The sequence below is a fragment of the Arvicanthis niloticus genome, chromosome 9 (genome assembly GCF_011762505.2).
Source record: "Arvicanthis niloticus isolate mArvNil1 chromosome 9, mArvNil1.pat.X, whole genome shotgun sequence".
Classification (NCBI taxonomy): Eukaryota; Metazoa; Chordata; class Mammalia; order Rodentia; family Muridae; genus Arvicanthis; species Arvicanthis niloticus.
Genome location: NC_047666.1, coordinates 56,988,924 through 57,009,558, shown reverse-complemented (window position 1 = coordinate 57,009,558; position 20,635 = coordinate 56,988,924). Strand labels below are relative to the sequence as shown.

The 20,635-nt window shown below is 46.8% G+C and overlaps 1 protein-coding gene across 24 annotated transcripts in view; it reads left to right on the top strand.

Moving 5' to 3' along the window:
• The window catches only part of Cacna1c (calcium voltage-gated channel subunit alpha1 C), a 610,552-nt gene that overhangs the window by 133,691 nt on the left and 456,226 nt on the right, over nucleotides 1-20,635 (top strand). For 18 of the 24 annotated variants that reach the window (XM_076940406.1, XM_076940397.1, XM_076940417.1 and 15 more), the window contains exon 1: nucleotides 9,078-9,177. Coding sequence is in view for 6 of the 24 variants with exons in the window: in XM_076940415.1 (XP_076796530.1) it covers nucleotides 4,224-4,547; nucleotides 9,074-9,177 (428 nt within the window). In the remaining 18 variants the exon portion in view is untranslated. Of the gene's footprint in view, nucleotides 1-4,223; nucleotides 4,548-9,073; nucleotides 9,178-20,635 lie in introns of those variants that run through there. The other 6 variants (XM_076940415.1, XM_076940412.1, XM_076940413.1 and 3 more) reach the window with 1 other exon arrangement.

The window sequence follows — 20,635 nt, the reverse complement described above, 5'->3', positions numbered from 1 at the left end:
TAGAAGTTTTAAGACAGAATTGTTTAAAGCCAGGCTTAGAATATAAATAGAAAGCATGAAGCAAGGGGCAGAGGGAAGAGGATTCTAAGTACACAGAAACACACGGTCGCTGACAAGAACGGGACATGTTTGAGGGACAAAAGGAGACCAAATGTAATAAGCCCAGGCAAGTTGGCCTGGGCTGGCATACACAGGTTTCAAGAAACATAACAGGTTTGAAAATGATTGATATAGGAGAATGACAGGGCCTGATTTAGTGTTTGTGTTTCCTAAAAGATCATCGTGACTACTTGTGAGTGAGGCTTGGGTTGGAGAGGGGGAAACCTGGAAATGAGAGCGATCTCAGGGATTCCCACAGCAAGAAGTGAATGGTGGTCTGGACCAGATCGGTGCATGGGAGGCAGAGAGTGCTGGTCTCTCTCCTCAGAGCTCCTCTTCTATCTGCAGAGTAAGGGGAAGGACACAGCACGTAAGGTGTAGATAGACAGACTTCATGAGGTAAACGTTTAATGTTTACCTGCGGCCTATCTTGTGTCAGTTGGCTCTCTGTCACTAAGACTCTGCCATACCAGAGTCCACAGCATGTAAGGAGCAACAGTTTACTTTGACTCACAGTGTAGAAGAGTCAGTCCATGGTTCATTGGCCCATTGCTTTTGGATCTGTGGGGGACATTCTGTTATGGTCAGGTAGTATGGCTTATGCCGACCTTTGACTTCATGATGGCTGGGGGGCTTAAGGACAGAGAGGGGTGGGCTACAATATTCCCTCAAGGCTCTATCTCCAGAAGTCCAAGTTTTTCTCTTCAGATCCGCCTCTTGAAGGTTTGACCCCCTCATGTAATGAGGACAGTGCGTGAAGCATTAGGGGATACTTATGATGCAAACTGTGGCAGCATCCTTGCTTCTCAGAACATCATCATCATTGTAGTCACTAGCAATAGATGTTGAGCATCCTCTGGGATGGAGAATTTAAAAACCACAGTGCCATTATGGACATGCTCCTGATTGTGGAGATATGCAGCACTACGCTGCTCTCACATTGACGGTGAAGAAGCATGTATCCATTCTCCGCCTGGGACTTCTCTCTGGGACCTTGTAGGGCAGGGTGATACGAGACTAATGGGTCTGTGCTGGTGCCCTGCTGTGTCCTTGCTCTTCTGAGAAGAGTTAACACCTTTGTGAAGTAGGCAGGGATGCTGCTGTCTTCAAGGGAGCCCAGCCACTGGACAAACAGGAATCATTTTTCTTATGTCTGGAAGAGGTTGGTGCTGTGGAGGCCTGACAGATTTCCATGTGGTCTGGTCTGCTGAGCTGCAATTCTGGGGTTCTCTTGGGCACGAGAGCATCAGGGGATATAGCCCAGTAAGTCTGGAGCCAGATCAGACTTAGCCGGTGGCATCAGTTCAATTGGCAGCCAGGAGGCAAAGCTTTGAATCAGCCTTATAATTTGAAAATTGGTCTTTGCATTGGGTGGTGATTTTGTGCTAACAAAAAAAGCATCGGAGAAACAATGTAGGGCTGTCCTACCTTCATGGCATTACTCTGGGTTCAGAATCCTTGCTACAGAGATGGAAGTTCCCTACTCCTAGGACGCATGAACGGTTGTACTTCCCATTGCAGCTGTCCTTTAGGCTCTCCTAGAACCTCAGGTTGGGATGGGCAAGCGACTTGGAGAAGCCAAGGCCACAGTGACCTTAAAGTTCATCCATCATGGAGACTAACTTTGGAGAATACATTTTTCTCTTTCCTGCATGTGGCCACTTATGGTGGGACCACCCTTTATTACTCAAAGGCTATAGTGGTCTTCTAAGATAGCTGTATTCTTATCCTCAGGCAAAGGAGGAGGTGATATTCCATTTCTCTGCACACTCAGGCTTTTTAACATGTGTCTCCAGATGGTATGCCCTAAAGTTATCCTTGTGTTCTGGGAATGGGTCTCAGTATGGAGTATGAGAGTGCTTAGGAGTTCATCCAAGTGCCTCCTGACCTAGCTTATGCCCACAGTACCCAGGACCCCCTGCTGGTTTTCACTCTGAGGCTCTCTGCCTTCTTCTCAAGAGTTACCCCAAAGCCCTGGCACTGCTTGCTTTGTGAACTGGCAACTGATCTGAGAGAAGTGAAAACCATGAACTGACATGGATAAGGAACTGGGGTGTGCCAGGCTTGATAGGGAACATGGCTCCTTTTATAGAAGGAGGAAGCTAAGTCCAGGAGCTAAAACAGTGACCACTAAACGTTGTCAATGCCAAATAGAATCTACAAAGTCAACAGACAGAACAGGAAGAGTTAAGTTCCAGCCCAGTTTGACAAGCAGAGATGGGACGCAGGGCCATCTTGGACTTGCTCACTTTGGTGTAAGAAAAAGAAACAGGGATGCTTCTCATTCTCTGTCACCAGGGAGGCACCCTGGGGAGTTACTGTAGGTGTTAGTGTTAGAGTTGCTGGTCATTAAATAGAGGTATTCACCACTTTCTGCTCAACCCAGAAGTTCAGGAGGAGGTGTGCATGCATGTATCTGCATGCTTGTGTACACACACATGTGCGTGTGTGGAGTGTTGAAAGAGGTGAGGAGGGAGGGATACAGTCTGGCAGCTCACCATGAGCCCCGAGCGCAGCAAAATCTTCCATTGTCTCATTTTGTGACCTTTAATGAGTCACACGCTCCTTTGTTTTCTTGGGTGTTGAATGGAGGCACTTATCTTGCTGCTTAGACGAGCAGCAGCTCTGCTTCAGCTGCCTTGGCTAATCCCAACCCATGCTCTCAGCTCTCTGCTCTGGGGCCTATGTCTCCAGCCTCTGGGGCCTTCCTTCCTTTATGCCAAGCATCTATATATTGAAAGGAGGACAAGCAGTGATAGGCTGTGAGAGAGGAGTCTTCTCCGTCAAGGAGAGGTCTATTCTTCACAAACCTGATGGTCTGGTAAACATATTATGCTCCCGAGGTGCAGGAACTGCCTGGTGCCACTGGGCAGAGGAAGGGGAGAGCATGAGAGGAGTGTGTAGTGAGGTGAGTGTGCCAGAGTAGTGGGCACAATGGAGATACTTTACCAGGGTCTGTGGAATGAGGCTAAAGTCAAATGCCACAGATGTCATCCAACAGATGTGCAGGTGGCTGATGACAGCTGGTGCCAAAGAAGGCCTGATGTGCTAGCCTTGGTATCCAGTGGGTGATAATAAGTACATAGCATCTGTACATTTCTCTCGCTCCTTCATCTTTGTCCATGGGAGGAAATGATAATCTACCACGATATGATTTGCTGTTGTGCCAGGGAAGGCTCAGAACCCCGTCATCAGCATCTTGGATACTGATGTCAATCATTTGGCTTGTAGTTGAAGTTTTACTATCTCTGGGGCTGTTGTGATGGGAGGATGGAAGCCAACAAGCATGTCGAGGACTGTGCAAGCATGTTGGCTGGGACATTTGGATTGCATGAGAGAGGTAACGGACTCATCTTAACTGAGAAGTAGCTAAGTCACTAAAGTAACTTAATCATCTGAGTGGTAGAAGAAAGTGCCTCCAGGAAGACCTGACCACAAATGTTCTATGACCCCCCAGTAGTGTCTTCCTGGAACCATATTGATGTAGTCTTGGAGGGGGGATTCAACTCTCAGATTACTTCACTGGATATGAGCTTACTTTGGCCTAACTCTCTCACTGCAGAGCTTACAGCTTCCCACTCTGGGGTGTACTGTGTCTTTGCACCATCAGTTCCGGGGCTGGGATGACCGGCTGCATCACTGACTGCATTCACATTTCCTTCCTCCTAATTCCTATATCTTACCCTCATCTTCTTTCATTTCTTCTTTACCCATTCTATCTAAACGAATATCCTTTATTTGAGCACTCTTATGAATATGTATTTTAAGGGTCAGAAGTTGCATTGATTTCACCATTCGCCATATACTTTCTCACTAGCTCACTGCTATGAATATCCGCTTCTCACCTCTTGTCTGCTTAAGTCAAGTCAGTGAGACTAGAGAAGAGAGTGACAGGCCCAAGTTTATCTGGATGAACTAGGTCACGCAGGGCCTGGAATAGATTTTATGGCTGTATTTCCTGGAGCATACATATCGGTGTTTTTGTATGTCACCTCCCAAGTTCCTGCAATAGCTTGGGGAAAAAAAAAGGTTTTTCTTTGTCCAAAATTGTGTCTAGAATCCAAAATGTGTCCCCAGTGCTCCTGCATTCACCATAGTAACTGTTGTCTTCTCTCTCCTCACAGGTTCCAACTATGGGAGCCCACGCCCAGCTCATGCCAACATGAATGCCAATGCAGCTGCAGGGCTTGCCCCCGAGCACATCCCTACTCCAGGGGCAGCACTGTCCTGGCAGGCAGCCATCGATGCGGCCCGGCAGGCCAAGCTCATGGGCAGTGCTGGCAACGCAACCATCTCTACTGTCAGTTCCACACAGCGGAAGCGGCAGCAGTATGGGAAACCCAAGAAGCAGGGGGGCACAACTGCCACACGGCCTCCCCGGGCTCTGCTCTGCCTGACTCTGAAGAACCCCATCAGGAGGGCATGCATAAGCATTGTTGAATGGAAATATCCTTTATGCTGTGGACTGGCTAAGGTGTTCCTTGGGCCTGTGCCTAGGGGCTGGCCCTCTGGTGATGTTATGGGTATTTTATCCTTACTGCTTCAGTGACAGGATTCTAGACTTCTCCCCTAGACTACATGAGTCACCAGCTCACAGGACAAGGTTCCAGAACTGGTTGGTCTTACAAGCATCCCTGAACCAAAAATCTGAAATATGAATTCTTCTAAAATCTAAAACTTTTATAGTATCAACATGATGCCATACATGGAAAATTGTCCACTTGATCTTATTTGACAGGTTGCAGCCAAAATGCAGGCACTAAAATTTGTGTTGTCTGTATGGGTAAGGTATATATAACCTGGGGCCCGTTCCCAAGTCATCTCATTATGAATCTGCAGAGACTCCAAAATCCAGACAGATTCTAAGTCTAAATACTTTTACTCCTGAGCATTTGAGAGAAGGGACAGACTCCTCCTGCTACAAGTGACCTTAGAGAAGACACTGTGGAATATAAACTTGCTTTCAAGCCACCTGGGACCTGCTTGTGTGGGTTATTTGTTGTTATTGCATGCTGCTTCTTCATAGCGTTCTTTCCTATGGTGGCAGCTCACAGCCTGACATCTTTCTAGTGTAAATTGGCCATGAGGACATAGCGGTCAGTGGCTCTAGCCCGTGGCTTAGCACTTAGGACCAGAGGTACTCAGCCTGGGCATTACATTGGAATCCCCTGGAAAGTTTTAGCAAATTGTAGGTGCCTCAGGTCTCACTAGTCCCCAGATATTCTACGGAGTTCTCCAGGCAAGGCTATGGTATAGCCAAAATTAAAAGCTTCGTCTATAATAACATGTATCTACTCTGAACACACAGAAAGGGGTGGAGGGGAATTTAGAAAACATGTCTTTGAAGCACTGTCACCATGGACACACATCTTAACTTCTGAGCATCATGGGGTTACATTGGATAAGACATCAACGCTCAGCCCTGACAATCACTAGGGATGGAATAAGTCACATCAAACTTTCCAGGTCATGTGGCCTGGAATAGACAGTATTAGAACCCTGAGACTCACTGCTGTGTTATCTCTTTAAAACCCCAATTCATTTAGACGGGGTCATATGCTTCTTTTCACTTGGAGCGTTTGGTTTTGTTTGTGAGTTTCTAGGAAAAGATTAAACAAACAAACAAACAAACAAAACCTGTGGAAGTGCTTGGAAGGTAAAAGAGGATGACCTAGGGCAGAACTAAAGTTCTGTGGAGCAAAGAACACTCCTTCTTGGAATATCTGAGTTCCTTTCCCAAGAGTAACTATAATAGGATACAGTGCTGAGCAAAGGCTGCTGCCAAAATGTCCAGTCTGCAGAGCTGCGCATAGTCCATGAATGGGTGAGAAGCTGAGCTTGGGCACTCCCACCAGGCTGCCTTCAGAGCCACAGGAGGAGAGAAGTGGGACCCTGGGGATAACCACTATGAAGGGAGAGCAGGGAGGCCCTGAGATCCAAAGACCCCTGCCTCTAATTCATACAGCAGGTGTTGACAAAGTTGGTTTTAAATTCAGATTCCCCACATTCATAATCCATGCACTTCCCAAACTCTCTGCATTCCAGTACTTGATAGTGTGGACGAGGGCTAGGCAAGACTGGATAGTTACTGAGTGGTACTAGATCGTTAGTAGGTGGGACCAGATAGAGAGTTATTAGTTGGACAATATTGTTATCAGGTAGGATGAGACGGCTCCTTTGTGGTACTAGACAGTAAATTGCTGGGTGGGAATAGATAGTTACGTAGGAATAGAGATAACTATCAACTTGGTGCTCAGGAAATGCACTCCAGTGTAGGTCTACAGCGACCTGAATCTGCAGCCCTCACTGCATGATTACTGTGACTGGCCTTCCGGAGAGAAGGTGCTTCCCACCTGGGGAGAGGGAGGGAATGCAGTCCACAGCACTAGCTATATGCAAGCTCCAGACCACCTAGAACAGGGAAAGAGAGAGACTGATGTACTCAGCAGCTATTGAAGAGGTGGAGCCTGGTGCTGTCATCAGATGGACAGTTGAAGGGATGGAGATAGCCTGGGTGCATCAGACTTGCTGGGCACTCCTCTGTATCCCGGCTGCAGCTCTCCCAGTCTGCCTGTTTGTCCTCTTGGCATACAGTATCCTCCAGCATCAGCCTGGTGCTTTAGTGTATGGCGCTGGATGGGTTGCTTTTATGTTTGTGTGCATGGAGCAGGGAAGGTCGGGGACAGCACTTGACACATGTCAAGCTTGGCTCCCTGACTGGTACAGACAGTGAGGACACCTGAAGAGTAGATATTCATGAGGCCTGGCTCTGTTGTCTTCTGGTGCCCCTTCCTGATAGGGCATCAGGCAATGAGAATGGAACCTTGCAGCCTGGGATGAGAGTCACTGTCCTGAGCAGCTTGGGGCATGGTGCAGAAGAAGAAGGGGATGCTGGAGGAGGGGTGGGAGAACTAGCTTTCTGAAATACCCTCATGGCCACCTGAGGCAAATCAGCACAAAGTGGTCCTAAAACTGACCTAGTGACCAACTTTCTGGGTCTGGGTCCCGCTCTAGTGGTTAACATGATGACTTCAGGCCCAGCACAACTCCACATGTTTCAGTTTCCCCCATTAGCGGAAGAGATTACTGTCTCTTTCCAGGTGCTTGGGTGTATGGTCACCACAGAGCTGGACATGAAGGCTCTGGAGGCATGCCAGACTTGCCACCACTGCCCTAACACTAGTTCCTGTCTCCATTGCCATTGCATCCTGGCCACCTCAGGGCGGCAGGCTGTAAGAATCTATTGCTATGCTTGGCCTCTGCGTCTGGCTCTGCTTCTTGCCACTTGGGGATCTTGGGCAGGTGTGATGACGATGGCCATAGTTGGTCGTGTTCTTCCACAGGGTGTCTTGGGATACCAAGACACATGGTACGTCTTAGGAGGTATCCTCAGCTCTGCCACAGGGATGCTGGGGGTCCATGGGGAAAGCAGTCATGCAGGCTCCCCACTGAGTGCAGAACTTTGTGTCCTAGCCTAGCAGGCTCGTGAATCCAAGCTTGGAGGCTGTGGCATGAGGTGAACACGGGACATGGTGGTCAGGGGATCCGGTTCCAGTGCTGCATGCCTTGTTATAGGGCTTTGAGGATATTTCTTAGCTTCTTTGGGGCCTCAAAGATTTTGACTAGATAATCTCTAGGGTCTCTTCATGATTAAGAGTTGGTTTCTTCTGCGAGTACAGTTGGTCTCTCTACCCTGTAATTTTCATCCATTCCCTTCCTCTCATTAGGTTCTGTGCCGGTTAGTCTTTTATCAACTTAGCACAAGCTCAGGTCATCTGGGAAAAGGAAACCTCAATAAAAAGAACTCAGTCAGATGGGCTTGTCAGCAAGTCTGTGGGGGCATTTTCCCGATTAGTGATTGATGTGGGAGGGCCAAGCTCACTGTGGGCAATGCTACCCTTGAGCAGGTGGTCCTGGGTATGAAAGCAGGCTGAGCAAGCCATGAAGACCAAGGCAGTAACCAGCATCCTCTGTGAGCTCTGCTTCAGTTCCTGCCTCCAGGTTCCTGGCTTGAGTTCCTGTCCTGACTTCCCTTTGTGATAGGCTATCAGCTATAAACCGTAATAAGCCCTCTCCCTTTCCAAATTGATTTTGGTCATGGAGTTTTATTATAGCAATAGGAGGCTATTTAGAAGAGGCTCTGTGAAAGAGACTAGGAACTTGATTGTGGGAACACAGATTGGGACTTCCTTGCTTTCAGTGGTGGGTGTGGTCTCAGAGAAGTGCCATCACATTAGCTTACTGCCCACTGTGTCCTCTACTGGGGTTTCCATGAAGTGGTCATAGCAAGAGAACATCAGAGTATAGTGTTACTAGCGAGGGGACCCTTGGTTGATGCTCTCTACAGCCCAGGCCATCACCATGTCCTATATGGAGCTGAACTGGCAAGGGGATATAGTCCCTACCTCTGAAACCACAGCACACATCCTACCTGGCTTTGGGGAGCCCTAAATCCCAGGGAGGTAAAACACTCTCACTTTGCTTCCAAAAACTGAAAAGCAAAATCTGTAGATTTCCATGAAAGGCCACTTGTTTAAAACCCCACTCCATTTTTAATTCCTTCTGTGTTTGGGTGTATTGGTGACAGTTCATGAACCACATGGAAATGGGGTCCTATGGGGAATCCTTCCTGGGGCAGACAGGGCTCTTTACCCCAAGCCCACATGAGGGAAAACGAAATCAAATGTAATCTAAATAAATAAAAGAGGAGAAGAAGTTATTTGGAAATCTGTGTTTACTCTGGCACGCGACTGGCCTCCACTGCTCTTGACATATTAGGAAAAAATTTTGGCGGGGGTCCACTAGAAGCACTTAAAAGGCATATGTTTCTCTTCAAAATACAAGGGGCTTGGAATGCATTGTTTAAACAGAATTCTTAAGAATCTTTGATTCATTTAAAATATATATATATAGACGTATGTTTGTTTCACTTGTGTTCACAGTGGCATTGATTTCCTTAACTCCTTTCTCAGACCATTTGAAATAATTATTTTACTGACTATTTTTGCCAATTGCGTGGCCTTAGCAATCTATATTCCCTTTCCGGAAGACGACTCCAACGCCACCAACTCCAACCTGGTAAGTCTCGAGCCTCTGCATGTCTTATTACTTATTAGACGACTGAATTTAGGGCATAGATTCAGAGTGCAAGGTGGGACAGACGAGAGATATGTGTTTGACAGGTGCCAACGTTTGACACCACTCAGATCTTCTGGGCCATTTTGCTTTTTATTCAAATTGGCACCTGCCTTATCACAGGCTACTTTTAGAAGAATATTCCAATCAGGCGGCTGTGAGCTGTGTGTGCATGTATGAGTGTGCGAGCAGTGGGTCTTATAAGCAGTGTGTGTTACAGATGTACTGCTTAAATCTTGAGTGCAGGTGTTTGCTAGAGCGAGCATTTTTGGATCATCAGTTGTGAGTATTTTGAGTGCCATTGTTCCATTGGTTAGTCTTTGCCTGCTTGATCATAGCATGATTGCATGATAAATAATTTCTAGGAAGCTTTTAGTAAAGTTTTCTTTTGTGGCCAGGAGGTATCATTGAGTTAAAAATGGCTTTATTTTCTTGGGAAAGGTGGCTTTCCATTTGGATTTAAGAGAGGCCAACCCTGGCAATTTGGGGTTAGTATTTGTCCATGGAAAAAAGCAGAGAGTGTGTTTACTTTTGGCTGAGTGTGAAGTCATTGCAAATGCAAAGGCCTTTGCTGGTCTGGGCATGTGAGGCAAGCTCTGGAATGCACTTGGCAGAGCTGGGGCTGCCTGGAGAGCTCCAGCAAAGCCTGTAGAGAAATCTCCACTTTCTCCTGCCCAGGCCAAGACATTGGTAGTCTTCATGTGATTTTCCCACAGTATGTTTGGTCACAAAGCCCACCATCTTCCTCTGTCACTGGTGCCTTCTACTTAGCTGAGATTGGGCTCTTGGATGGGATTGGTTTAGAAGAAGCAGGAATGTCATGGGACTCTCTTTCCTGTAGTTGTGACTTCAACTGTGGCTGCTGATGCTGTCAAGGGGGTGGGGGGGAATCCTTTTTCTATCAAACCTTTGACATTTTCAAAGAGATTGAAGTCTCTCAACTTATGGGTCATGACCACTTTGGGGGATTGCATATAGGATATTCTGCATATCAAATATTTACATCACTATTCACAACAGTGGCAAATTTACAGTTCTGGAGTAGCAATGAAGTAATTTTATGGCTGGGGTCATCACAACATGAGGGACTGTATTAAAGGGTAGAAGCGTTAAAAACTACCGGTTTAGATGCAGATTTTAGAGTTACATAGTTTTCTCAGCAAGTAGCTGCAGAGCTGTAGTGGGGGAAGTGTTCTGTATATGTGTGTATGGGGTGAGGTCCTTCAGTGTCTCATGGCTTGTGTCGGGCCAAGTACTGGGGATAGCTTCCAAAGGTCCCAGAGATAGACACCAAGTACTAAATGGTGACATGGCTCCAGTCAGTATGTACAATGCGTTTGCTGTAGTCCATGCAGCCAATGGAGATATGACCTTGTTTCTGAAAAGAAAGAAATCTCTCCCATGTTAAAATATTATAAGCCAAAGTGTTACCCCCAAGCAGGAGCTCCTTCCATCAAATCTAGCTCTTCAAAGTGTTTGCTCCTCTCCCTGCTGACTCCTTTGGAGCTCTGGCCCCATCCCTCAACTTGAAGGAGCTTCAGAAGCAGCTCTGGTTAGGCACAGAATTCATAGCTGTTCTTAGACCAGCACATCAGTGGATGGGTAAGCCGCCCTGCCCCAGCATCTGCCTCTGTGTGAAATTGAGACCTGATAGGTAGTAATAAGGAATCAGTATTGAACTTGTTGTTCGGGTAGTTAGCTTCACGAGATGCTGGGGGGTGGAGAGGAATGGCATTTTGTTTTCAACCACACAATATTCTACAACTAGAACTTAGAAAATAAATTCAAACTGGATACTCAGTGAGAGACACAGATGTGTCTGAAGCCATGGTTCTCAAACTGTCCTGGGGAGACACATGTTCCCCAACCTACCCCGATTCTGTGAGTCTGGAGTAGGGTCCATGGGGCCTGCATTATGAACAGTTTTTCTTATTGATTCTGAAGAACGGGGGCCATGCCTTGCTCTTTGTGAATAGTGTTCGAGAATGTTCTCTATTGTATGTGTGACTCCACCTTCAGCTCCCTACACAGTCGGCTTCTGTCTACCCACAGGTCTCTCTAAGGATCCAAACAGAAAGATGACGCATGTCAGCTGCTGAGAGGCTTCCCACTCTGCTGGGTGCAAGAGCAACCTATTTAGCAAAAGCATGTTCCCCAGTACAGAACCTGTAAACTCACATGCACGCCTGCTCCAATTCACCACTTCTCTTACAGTTCTATCAGCTTCCATCCATCCCTGTTTCTCAAACTTTGCTTACTTTTGTTAACAGATGAAAGGCAATCAAAAGTAGAGCTGTATTTTTGTTTTTAAGGTGATTCCTTCATTTAAATAAGTTTACTCGTCATATGCTGTATCTAGGATACAGTTTTACACTTACAACATCTTGGTTATCCTTTCTTGATACCAGTGAAGGACGGTGAGGCTGACCTGGCCACCAACATGATATTTTCTTCTTTACCAATCATTGTCCTGGTGTTGACCATGCCACCCACTACCAAGTACATCATTTATAGCACTGCCACTGTGAGCCCCGCCTGCCGACAGCTGTTCCTCTGTAGGTAAATTCTCTGGTACCTGGTGAACAGCCTCTGACAGCTGAGAGAACCTATTGTGTGAGCAGAATGTCTGACTCTCTCTGAACTCTGAAGTTCACAAAGACTTGGCTGGAGTTTGAATGTTAAGAAGATATTCTGGCATTTGACTCTTCGCACAGGACATGTACCATGTCCTTTCTAAGTAGGAGCCAGGCTCTGAGCATCATTAGAGAGGAAGAGAGAGAAAGAGGGAGACTGTGAGCCTGGCCTTTCTTCTCCAGAGTTTGGAATGACAAGCTTGGGACACTATTGTACAATTGGGCTGAGGAAATTGTACCCTGACCTGTTGTGAAGGTTAAATGAGCTGCTGTGTGAGAAGCAGGGAGCCATCCATGCCATGGAGGCATGGGCCAGCAAACACTCTGTCCCTTAGAAATAAAGACCTTCCCTGAGGTTTCTGGGAGTATGTCCTGTCTGTAGTTCTCCAGTTTGGTGTCTGCCTCAGAAGGATTCAGAGGTGGTCAGAAGTCAGCTTCCGGGCCACTAACCTGGGTATTCTGATGCATAGAAGGGAGCCTTGAGGGGACAGTCCTGTGGACCTCAGTCCCCCTCCCACTGCCATTAGTCAGTCATCTCAGGGTCTCCATGTATCTCTATCCTTGAATAGCACTAGGTTGAAGACTGGCCTGCATTTGGACTGCCCTAAGTCCCAAGATGAGTGTGAGTCCTGCTGGCCAAGTCTGAGGAATGACTAACAATGCAATGCGCGTGTGGGTTTCTCTACACTCCTCTTAGTGAGCTGCAGTTACTTCCAGACTCAGGTTTGATAGAGAGTGAGGTGGTTTTGTGTTTGCATAGCTACAACACTGGCATGACAAACTGGGCTTCAGTGCTGCCATCTGCATGTCATCCCAATTCAGCGGATGCCATTCGTAAGTATATGAGGGCTGTGATGTCCATACTGCACAGGCGCAGTATGAGCCCTTTGCCCCTGCTTGCCTCTGCATACCTCTTCATTCGTGGAGAGTCAGCACAGGATTGAGGAGGGCAGCTTGATTTTAGGCCAGTACACATGAAAGGACTTTTAGAGAGCAAGACCTCCTCAAAACAACAGACAGACAGACAGACAAGCCCTCCTCAAAACAGACAGACAGACAGACAGACAGACAGACAGACAGACAGCAGCAAAACTGGGAAGTGGGTATGAACAGAGTTTAATCGGAGCTGTGCTGCCCAGGACTCAGGCACTGACCTGGGAGAGACCTTCACTGTGGCCTGAGGTCAAGCACTTAACTGTCTTTTCTGGCAGAAAGAATATAACACCTTTATTGCCCCTCCTTCAGGTGCCAGGGATTTGCATATACTACTCATAATCCCCAGTGACACATGGCAATTTTTATTATTTGTCTACTTACAGTAGGGATTTAGTTCATCTTGCTGAAGCCTGGATCCCCAGTGACTGGTACGTGCCTGGGTTTTGATAAATGGCTGTTGAGTTAATGACCAAATGACTGAATGCCACCAGGCTTTGTACTTCTCTCTGTGTGGATGAGGAAATGAAGGCTTATTGAAGAGACTTGATGAACAAGTGGCAGAAAGAGAATCTGAGCTAAAGCTGGAACAAAATGTAGCATGGACCCTTTGCTCCATTGTCTGAGAAAATGTTTCAAAGATGAAACTATGACAGTATTAGCAGATATTTTTAAAAAGCCACCCAAACCAAGACAAGGTCAAACTTGTCTTTTTTCAAGAGCAAACTCTATGCATTTGAAGTTAAATGAAGTTGAAAAATTGTTATAGGACTTCACTGAGCCTATCTGAAGTTGTGTGTGTGTGAGCGTATGTGTGTGTATGTGTGAGTATATGTGTGTTGAATGTGTGTATGTATGTGTATGAGTATGTGTGAGTGTGTGTATGTATGCAAGTTTATGTGAATGTGTATGTGCATTTGTATTGGAGTGTGTATGTATGTGTGAGTGTGTGTATGTATAAGTGTGTTTGTATGTGTGTGTGTGTGTGTGTGTATGTGTGTGTGTGTGTGTGTATGGTGAGGATACTAGGAAGGAAACACCGGGTCTTATGCCTATGAGGCAAGTGGCCTATTCCTGAGCCACGGTCCCAACGCCATCTTCTGCTTTAACACAACAGCCACAGATACAACTAACAAATTTCTGTTGTCAGAAACTTTGGGGTGCTCCATGTTGGGTGCCATATGATAATAGAGAAATTGAGATCCCTTCTCGAGGTTTTTAGTCTCCTGACTTAAAGAATTTAAGAACGACTCAGAAGGAAAACCGAAGACAATTTTATTAGAGTTTAAAAGGAAACCACAGGCAAAGAAAGCTGTAAATTTCGGTGGCTCTCCAGAGGAGGAAGGCGGACAGGAGGAAGAAAGCCATGACCTTCCAATTTCCATTTCCACATGGAGGTTCAGCAAGCAGCCACATGGCAAAAGGGCAGGGCTTAGCTTTAGAGGAAGGATGGAGAGTTCCCAGTCTATAGAAAGCATACTTAAGCGCTGGACAACACCTGGAAGAGACAGGAAGGAAGGAAAAGGAAGAGTTCTGATTCTGTCGGAAAGGACAGAACTAATAGAGCCTCAAGTTAGCTGCATAGTGACTATGCAAGAGACAGGAGAATCTCCAGGAGTTCAAAGCCAGGCTGGTCTACACGGTGCTTTCCATGACAGCCAAGGCTACACAGAGAAGCACTGAGTTTAAAAACAAACAAACAAACAAACAAACAAAAAACAGTGACTATGCAGAAAGCAAAGATTCTTGGAAGGAAAAGCATGTTATCTTATTAAGGTAATTATTCCTCCCACCCACTCTCATCCACTGTCCCGAGGGGGTGTTTCTTAGCCAGGTCATTGGCCAGTCAAACTGGATTAACCTTGTGCTTTGTGTAACTTGGAAAGTTGGGTCTCTATTCAGGCTAGAGGTAGACTGCACTCTCCTGCCTACGAAGAAACAGCCTTTTCTCCTTGGGCCTCCAGTGCTACTGTGCATTTGTATGTGCAGTTACTGTCCTATATGCTTTTGGACACAAATATGTTTAGACACCATAGTGATGATGTGGGCTAGCTATGATTGTTACTCCATTTTATTGATTCTACTAACACTCAGAGAGTATAAATTATTTGCCCATGGAAGGGTAGTGCAAAATGATAATGGGATATGTAGATGCTGTGTGTCTGCTTGTCTGTGTTCTTATCCACCGGGCCACAGGTGTCTGTGTCCTCGTGGCTCTTGGAACTCCCAATCCTGGATCAGGCAGAGGAGGTGGAGGCTCCCACTGTCACCACATCTTGAGGAGGAATGGATTCCTCAGAAAATTTCTTAGTGATTTTTATCGCCAAGATTAATTCTGAAGCATAGAGGTTTAAACCATAGGTTAGGTGCTTAGCCCAGGGACTGTGCATCAGAAGAACACAGCTAGGTTTGGTCTGGGACCTGGTAAGACAAGGGCAGGAAAATCCAGCAGAGAGCCTTAGATTGCTAGTTGAGAGCCTGGCAATTCAACTGGGTGACGAGAAAGATGTGCGGTTAATCAACCCTCAGGGTGCCTAGGCTATTGTTCTACTAGGTGTTTGCACACTAAATATTTCAGAGGGAGCAGGCGGTGCCTACCTTGCATTTGCCCATGGATAGACACACAGGAGGAGATAATTTGGAATCTAAATGTGATGACTCTTGCTCTGTTTCCATCCGTACTCATCTTTCAGTCATCCTTCCTCATCCTCTTCCATTCTAGGAGAAATACTACATTGTTGACTCTTCCTGCAATGGAACATTTCCTTGGGTACCACACTCCTTGAGACTTATATTTTTATGAAAAAAAAAGCCCTTCTGAAATATAAAACAGAAACCCCTGGCTCCATCAGAGGCCAGTGAACGTATTTTTATTCTCCTTTTGGGGAACCCCACCATCACTGAGAAACGTAGCTTTTAGACCTGCAGGAATACTCTGGAGAGAGGGCAACTGGCAGTGTACCTTTGAAGTGTGTCATAGTATGAAAGGTTTTAGGTCCAGTGCTCCAGTTCCTACCATCTTCCCTTGCTGCTCTTCTCCTGTGGACTCGGGAAGTTCATCACATGGTCCTTGCTAGCTGTGTGCAAAGCAAAGAAAGGTGTGTAGATGCTGATGCCCGGCTTTCATTTGAATGAGCTATGTTAGCCTTGGGGACTCGGCATCATTGATTTTGGCTTCTTAGTGCCTTTCCCCCAGTGCTCTCTCTGTTCTCACTGGTTCCTGTGTGATTGAGACACTTGGATCCCTGCCTCCTGACAACTTTAATGTCGGCACGTACACTGTTGGCACCGTTTGGAGTACACGACATGTGTTAACTCATTTAGTCTTTTCAGCAACTCCACCAGACTTCTGTTAGAGTTGCAAGCATCCCTCTACTTATTTAATTATATTTTTACTGACATACAGTATGTGTACATTATTTACCATAGTCATCCTCTTTTAAAGACAAAGGAGAAGCACAGGGACACAAGCTCACCAGCCTGAGGTCACAGGCTGGGAATCAAAGCAGTAGTTTTGAGGTCCCATTTGAGCAGATGGCCCTGAGTCTGTATCCTTAACTGCTGTGTGGCATGACCTCTCTGAGGTGTGGGAGGGAGTGGGTCTCCTTAGGAAAATGGGGCTTTTTTTGGAGCCTGCGACTAGTGAGTGTACCATGTACACGGTTGTCTTTCACCAGGGCCACCAAAGGAGGAGCTGCGGTTCCTATCAGGCATGGACTCCTAAGGGTGTGCTGTGTCTCTGACTGTCCTGGGGTCAGGCTATTTCAAACTCTCACTTGTCTGCCACAGGAGGGAGCAGATCATCCTCTGGCTTCTGAGAAATGTGTGTGGCTTTGAGTCCTGACGTTCCCCTGGATCAGCAAGACTCATATTAGCTGAGGTCCTCAGTCACACAGGGCTCTGGATTTTTCTGAAGTAGAGATTATATTCTGGAGTGAGGGGCAGACTTCTTGAGGCAGGATTACAACCAGGGGTGGGGGTGGGGGTTGGGAAGAGGGAGGGAGGGAGGGAGGGAGGGAGAGACAGAGAGAGAGAGAGAGAGAGAGAGAGAGAGAGAGAGAGAGAGAGAGAGAGAGAGAGAGAGAGATCTGAAAGCTCCAGGCCCTCTTGGGACCTGTCAGTACTTGTGTGATGGTAGGGCTGGGAGCATCAGGTAGGAGACTGCAAGGGCATCCAGTTGTGGGCATCCATCCTAAGGGCATCCTTTCCCAACCTTTCAAGGTCTAAGAGGGCTCCTCCCAAGTCCTCTTATGCAGTAAGGCTTTGCTGAAGATGTTTGAGCAGTCCAGGTTTTTTGGAAACACCACTGAGCTGAGGAAGTTGAACAGATTGTTATTGTCCTGGGGTGTCTCCCACCTCTGCCACTGACTACCAGTTAGGCCTTGTCACTATACTGCCTTAGCTGAGATGTCTTAGCTGTGAAATGCAGGTACTAACTCAGTGAGCTGTGGCCCTTCAAGTGGGAGGATGTGCGGGGATGCCGGGAAAGATGCAGGACAACTGGCAGCTGTGCTTGCTGCTCCCGTTACAGCTCCGTGGATACTCTGTCTTTGGAATTTTTACTCTGTTTTTCTGGCACATTCCTCTGTGAACCTTTTCCCCTTAGCCTCAAGACAACTTAGAGTTGTAAAAGAACGAAAATCTAGGTTCCAAATTTAGTTTCTGACCTTTCTAGGATGGATGCAGAGCAGTGTGGCTGTCACCTGCTTGCTGGAGAGCTGGCTGGACGGCTCCAGTTGGAGAAGTACTTTTGTAGGTGCGCAGGCTGGGGTGACTGTCCCTCACTCTGCGGCTGGAGGGCTCATCCAGTATGTTTCTTATTTCTTTTTGGATCCAGCTTAGTTCTCGCCTGATGGATGTGGATCTGGACTGACCCACTACATTCCAGAATAACTTCATTTTCATCCTGATCCATCTGCAAAGACTATTTTCAAATAAAGTCACGTTCCCAGGCTTAAGAATGGAATCATAAATAGACCTTTCTGAGGGACACAGTTCAGCATCTGCTCACAGGAAGTGGAAGCAGGGATCACATGCAAGCAGAGCCTAGTGCAGTGCCTGGAAGCAGTAGGAACCTCAGCTGTGACTGCCCAGCCATGGCTGTGCTGTTGTTGGGATGGTATGGGCTGAGAGGGCTCCTCTCCAGGGAGGTTAGGTCTGATGGACCTTATGATTTCAGTATCACCATCAGTTACTTCTGGGATCCTTCCTTGTCCCTCACCTTGCTGACTGGCTTCAGGCTAGCATTTGCCTTCTGTGTGTCCAGAAGAGTATGGTTAAGTGGTTCTTAGATATTTTGGACATCTGTGCTTCCTTTTCTGGTGAGTAAGCCTGCTGACAAGATACTGGCGTATCGTTGTACACATTGATTCAAATACTTATTGGATGGCAGCTGTGTTCCAGGAATGTGCTGGGAATACAAAGTTGCACAAAGAAGGCTGGCCACCATCATGGGGAAGTCTCTAGTTTCCTCTGCTCGCTACCCCAATAGCAGGCTTGATTCTTGTGTTTCTGAAAGAGGAGAATTCAGAAGAGACACAGGAGTGAGTAAGGAGTCAAGATCACTTAGAGCTGGTAAGGATGCACTCTGTAGGCAGAGTGTGCTGAGCTGAGCAGCTATCCTAGCTGGGTGCTTTTATCTTTCCTCCTGTTACCCTGTCCCCTGTGTCTCTCTCAGCATAGACACTTTTAGGAAAAGAACGGTGTTTTTCTGGGAAGCCCCTTCTATGCAGAATTCTAAGTAAATATATAAAGATGCAAGAATACGTATAGAGGCTTAAGCACTCTTAAAGTTGAAGTATCTATTTGGGAAAGGGCAGGGGCACTCTGTGCATACTCCCCTGACTAGGAAGTCTTGAAGTCGCTCTAATTTGACCTAGCTATTATGGACCAGGATCACTCATTGCCCCTTACATCCTGTTTTTGAGGCCCTGAGCTGGCCCATCTAGAATGGATTGCCGTGACTCTCTTTACACCTTGACCACCATTCAGGCACCACCATTATGTTTATATTCTGCTTCAGGATCTTGAGGAGGACCACCTCTCATTCTGTAGTCTGTTATTGGGAGGCCCGTTGGATAGTCCCCAGAGCTAACCTCCAGCCTAACACAAGATCCTTACGGAACCTTGTTTGGTGATGTTGCCAGAAACCCAGTAGGCAGAGTTGTAAATAAGGTAAGCTCGGGGCATCGTAGACAGCACAGCAGGAAGAAGGAGGAGGGAGAGCTCCAGTCAGAGTCAGCAGAGGGTAAGCATGGCGGGGCTCCCTGTGGAGGTGTCACATGAGCAGGAGCAGAGACATAGGAATGAGAAGGAGCCAAATGGGCAACAACCTGTGGAGAATCCTGTGTGCAGAGCACAGCAGGGCAACGACTCAGTGGTGAGAGGGACTCATGGGATTTATCACACTCAGAGTCAGGCAAAGGAGGGTTTGAGCTTGGGCAGAAGTACCTTGGCCCTGATGAGGCATCTGGAGTTTCTTCCAAGGGAGGGGATGGTGGTTAGTTAGCTGCCACCAGCCTCCAAAGAAGCAGGTGTCCCAATGGGGTTAGAAGAAGCTTCAAAAACTGAGTGACCATAGGACCCTTCGCTTTCCAAGAGAGTGCTTCTGTGGCTGCCAGCAGGCCTGAGTAGATCTCACTGAGGGAGCACCCTGGGAGGCACAAACTGTCCTTTCTAGAAGGGAAGATAGTCTTAGAAAATGTGCCCCAATGGAGAGGGACATGGAGGTGACCTTCTGGGATGAGAATTCCCACTTCTGTACACTGGGTTTTGCTAACCTAGACCATTTGCCTGATTAACAAGGGGACCTTCAGGTATCTGTGTGTCTGGTTGCCCTTGGCTGCCATCCATATGGCTAGAGGGGGAGGGCATTCCTATCCCCAACTCTTTCTTTGCCATTTATAATTGTATAAATGAAAACCGGATCTTCAATTGTTCCGTGTATTTTTTAGTTTTGAGGTCTCCTCTTTGTGATATCCATGGCTACAGTATACCATTTATTTCAGGTTTCTTCACTTGTATCACTTGTTTTTCAGCGTTCACTGGCCAAGTGTCACTAAATCGGGCATCTGTTATGTTCTAGTCCCTGGGCCAGGGGCATCCAGTTATCAAAGATATAGCATGCACTGGCCTGTGTGCTTCCCAGTTTTATGAGGACAACCAGAGCTTCACTCACAGTGATGTGGAGGTCAGGTATGACCAAGCGAGTGGTTTGGTGGGAAGCACGAGTTTCCTGGCATTTCTCTTTCTTTCCTCAATTTGCTTAATGATCGTTTCTTGCTAATGGTGCTTTAAGGAGTCTGGAGAGGCCCCAAATTGCAGAGGAAAGTGCTAACAGGAAGAGAAGTGCTGACCTGGCTCTGTGCCCCAGGGCAGGTCTCTTAACCTCCCGAGCCTCAGTTTCCATGTGTTACTTAGGGCTAATTACACCTACTTAACTACAGACTTCTGTGAGAAGCATTATCTCATTAGCGATAATGTTCTTAAAAGTGCCTTGAAATTTTGTGTAGCATTTTTCAAATGCTAAGCATTGTCATATTTATTATTGAGTGTTACTAATTCTGCACCAGAGGTGGTGAAGACAGGAGAGGCTGTTGTCACCAATGCTCTACCACAACTGCGTACTGGGATGTGTTCGGATGGATGGGCCATGCAGGGAAAGGCCATGAATCAGCCATGGAAGAACTCATGGTCAGACAGGGAGACAAGCAGTATAAAAGGAGCCCTGAATAGGTCTTTGAGAGGCTGTGGGTCTTTCTTGCTCCAACATTCTCTGCCTGTCATCAGGAAAGAGACACTTGAACTTAGCTGTCACTAACAGGAGAAGATGAATC